Source organism: Tupaia chinensis, unplaced genomic scaffold, assembly GCF_000334495.1.
Source record: "Tupaia chinensis unplaced genomic scaffold, TupChi_1.0 Scaffold000259_1, whole genome shotgun sequence".
Lineage (NCBI taxonomy): Eukaryota > Metazoa > Chordata > Mammalia > Scandentia > Tupaiidae > Tupaia > Tupaia belangeri.
Genome location: NW_006159739.1, coordinates 1899678 through 1904132, shown reverse-complemented (window position 1 = coordinate 1904132; position 4455 = coordinate 1899678). Strand labels below are relative to the sequence as shown.

Below are 4455 nucleotides of genomic sequence, written 5' to 3'. Positions count from 1 at the left end.
CCCTCTCTCTTGTTCTCTGGGGAGTGCACATGCTCTATGGCAAAACAAAACAAAACAACAACAAAAAGGCCTTAACATAGAGATACAAGAAGGTGCAATAGGTGCATTGAAAATTAATGTTAAGCTGAGAATTAATGTTACAAACATATCTGCATAATTTCAGCACCATGATTGTCAGCTAAAGGAGGAAGAAAGCAAGAAAGGCATTAAATGTATTGTGTATTTCCACAATTTACTTAGATATACAGAATAGCTATATAATTTGGGAGAGTTCCTTTTCTGTTGTTGTTTAGAGAGATTTTTGTTGTTAGCGCATGTGCTCGCTGAAGAGACAGGCAGAGAGACAGAAAGTGAGAACTCACCCTCCATGGGGAATGGTCATAACACAATCACTCTCCTCCATTCTCCTCTCAGGATTATGGGCACCCATGCTCATGCATGTACATGTGCCCAGCATGAGTTTTAAGCTGCTGGGTTCAAGACTCAAAAGTCCAACGATATAATCATTACTGATGGTCCCTGAGAGAGTTCCTTAGTGTTGTTATGATCTGTTAAAAAGTACACAGAAACATTATATGAAATTATATTGATCATTAGACAATGATTTGATTAAATAAGATAAATGAACATTTTTGCAAAATGTTCTCAGATGATTATATAAACATGAGTCTAATTAATAATGTATTGTAAGGCCAGCTAGGTGGCATGGTGGTTAAGAAGCTGGATCCCACATGGCTGTCTGTGTGATTTGTGCTCCAGACCCTGCTGCTTGAAAATATATACTGGGCACTTTTGTATATGCATGCTCAAAATCCCGAGAAGAGAATGGAGAAGAGGGGATTATGACATGGCCATCCCCCTTGGGAGGTGCCTTCTCATTTTCTCTTTCTCTCTCCAACAAGTTCATGTATCCAAAGTAAATAAGTGAGAAATCATCCCCCGGGGGGATGGCCATGCCACAATCCCTTCTCCTTCATTCTCCTCTCAGGATCTTGGGCACACATGCACATGGACCCGGTGTGAGTTCCAAGCTGCTGGGTCTGGGATTCAAACCACAGTCAAGTACGTGGGAGTCCAGAGATGTAGCCATTATGCTACCTACTGGTCCCCACCATAAGTAAATTTTTATAATAATAATAGTGTATTATGACATGGCTATAAGCAGAATCTTCCATACTGTAGCAAATTATTTTTGTTTAATCTTGGGCATGCAACTACACGCAGTCCCAATTAGTGTATGTTCACCACTGTTCTAATCTTTTTTGCACTTTAGTCTTTGCCCTTCCCTGTGTCCAGACAATCCAAGTAAGTGCATTTTTCCTTCTCCTGGATGCCATATAGCCTGTGGATCATTTTGATTATGCTATTAGAATGGAGGAGAATTCTTCTGTTTGGAGTGCCCTAAAATATAAGCATTTGATTACCTATACATGCAGGGAATGGTCTTAAATAGGTATTTTATTCTTAGTCAAAAATTAGAAACCTTCTATCCTAGGAATATTTTAATTCTAGAATATAGTTGGAAATGTTGGTTAACTTAGCACTAATAGCTTTTCCAGAGTTCTAGCAAACTTACTGTTCTTCTTTGTCTTTTCAGATGAAACAGTTTCTCCTGCTTTATTGGATACAAAATGGAATAAGATTTTAGATTCGTCTTCCTACCGACTACCATTTAACCCTGCATTGGCTGGTGTGAATGAACCTGCAATTTCTGAGTCACAACCACAACTGAAAGTCTTCTCCCTAGCTCATTCACCGTCCCTGACCACGGAGAAAGAAGATCATTGTGCTAATGGACAGGACTGTAGTCTAGATCCAGAGATCACCACAATGTGGATTGATGAGAATGCTGTTGCAGAAGATCAGTTAATTAAGAGAAGCTATAACCTGGAGGATCAGTGCAGTGCTGCTGAAGTGGGAGAGAAGAAATGTGGAAATTTGACTTGTCTGCCAGATGAGAAGAATGTTCTTGTTGTAGCCGTCATGCATAATTGTGATAAAAGGACATTACCAAGCGATTTGCAGGATTGTGATAATTATCATAGTCAATCTCTGATGGATGCTTTTAGCTGTTCACTGGATAATGAAAACAGACAAACTGATCAACTTAATTTTACTATAAATGGATCTACTGATAAAGATATGAACTCAGAGAAACAAATGGATCCATTGATTAGACCAAAAACAGAGGGGAATTCTGTTAACCATCTCTGTACTACCACTTCTGATAGTCTAGCCAATGTCTGTTCCCCTTCACAATTAAATGATGAAAATATGGGTAGAGACCCCTCCATGTCTGTGATTACAAGTGTAACAGCTGATTCAGTAATCTCATCCCAGGGAATAGATGAAGGTCCTGCTGTTAAAAAGCAAGAGAACCATACAGCAAAGGAGGACCTCACCGGCAAGATCAGCTCTCCTAGGACAGATCTAGGGAGTCCAAACTCCCTTTCCCACATGAATGAGGGAATTTTGACTAAAAAAGAGCCAGAAGAGGAGAAAACAAGTGAAGAATCCCTCCAATCTGGTTTACCTATGTTTCCTAAACCAGACCTGCCTAATGGGTCTGGAAGGGATAATACTTGTGAACAGTTTTCAGATTGCTTTGTGTCTAGTGAAGTTAAGGCTGATGAAAATGATGCCTGTAAACACAAGGAAATTCTTGGCACTACAGAATTTCTTAATGTGACAGAGCATTTCTCTGAATCTCAGGATATGACTAATTGGAAACTGACTAAACATAATGAGATGAATGATGGCCAAGTAAATGAAGGACAGGAAAAGATTCTGCAGATCAGTCCGTCTGAGGACACTTACGGTGATCGTGGAGAACATATTGGAATAGCGGATGCAGGTCTAGATTTAAAAGGAACTTGTATGAATGAAAGTGAAGGATGTGATTTCTCCACTGTTACAGGTACACCAGCAGCAAATTCTCTTTCTAATGGTTGTGATTCCTATGGAATGCAGAGCCCAGTTGCTTCTTTCGTCCCAAAGACTTTACCCTCCAAAGAAGATTCAGTAACAGAAGAAAAAGAAATAGAGGAGAGCAAGTCAGAATGCTACTCAAATATTTATGAACAGAGGGGAAACGAGGCCACAGAAGGGAGTGGACTGCTTTTAAACAGCACGGGTGACCTAATGAAGAAAAATTATTTACATAATTTCTGTAGTCAAGTTCCATCAGTGCTTGGCCAATCTTCTCCCAAGATAGTAGCAAACCTGCAATCTATCAGCGTTCCTTTTGGTGGTGCAAGACCCAAGCAACCTTCTAACCTTAAGCTTCAAATTCCAAAGCCATTATCAGACCATTTACAAAATGACCTTCCTGCAAACAGTGGAAATAATATTAAAAACAAAAACGATATTCTTGGGAAATCAAAATCAGGGGAAAACTCAGCAACCAACATATGCAATGCATCTTTGGGAGACATCTCTATTGCTGGCACAAATGGGGAACATTCAGAGAGTTATGAGGCTGAGATCTCTAGTAGACCGTGCCTTGCATTAGCTCCAGACAGCCCAGATAATGATCTCAGAGCTGGTCAGTTTGGAATTTCTGCCAGAAAGCCATTTACCACTCTGGGTGAGGTGGCTCCAGTATGGGTACCAGATTCTCAGGCTCCAAACTGCATGAAATGTGAAGCCAGGTTTACATTCACCAAAAGGAGGCATCATTGCAGAGCATGTGGGAAGGTAGGTTGCATGTTTTAAATTGGAAATCTGGCATGCCCATTATGTAATGTTCAATTAGAAATTAATAAAGGCAATTAAAAGTGACCATACTTCTGCTTGAGAAGACATAGTTTGTGAAAACCCAGTACCAGTAAATTTCTATATTATAAAATGATCTTGCTTAGATAGTGTATATTCTTATATTTGTTGCCAAAATTTATGCTGAATTTGTTTTCATGAAGAGATGAGAATTGAGGAAGTGTTAACTTTGTGGTTTCCATATTGACAGATACTTGGTAAATGGAATAGTTTGAAATAAGGAAGTTATTCTTTTGGTTTAGGAATATTTGTGGCATCATAATTTTAAATTCTTGAATGGGGATTATTAGAGGATTATTTTCTTCATTTTTTTTTTCTATCTTTTGTGTATACCAAATACTACATTTGCTGAAATTTTTGCTTTCTTAAGCAAATAATAAAGGCATTTTTCAGAGACCAGCATTCCAGATGTAATAAGTAAATAGGTATTCTAGGTAGGATTCAGAAAGAAAATTTAAAAATGCATGTACATTTAAAAATGAGATGGAGGGGCTGACAAGAGGAGTGATGATTAAGGTGTTGGACTTCCACATCACCAACCACAGTTCAAGACCAGGACATGGTGGCTTACTTTCTCACTTTCCTTCTCTCTCTCTCTGTCTCTTTATATATATAGAATATAAATATAAATATAAATATAAATATATATAAATATAAATATTTATATATATAGAATATATA

At 38.3% G+C, this 4455-nt stretch overlaps 1 protein-coding gene across 2 annotated transcripts in view; it reads left to right on the top strand.

Moving 5' to 3' along the window:
- Positions 1–4455, top strand: part of ZFYVE9 (zinc finger FYVE-type containing 9) — a 137589-nt gene that overhangs the window by 17116 nt on the left and 116018 nt on the right. For both annotated transcript variants that reach the window (XM_006149398.2, XM_006149399.2), the window contains exon 3: positions 1598–3696. In XM_006149398.2, the coding sequence (XP_006149460.1) occupies positions 1598–3696 (2099 nt within the window). The remainder of the gene's footprint in view (positions 1–1597; positions 3697–4455) is intronic.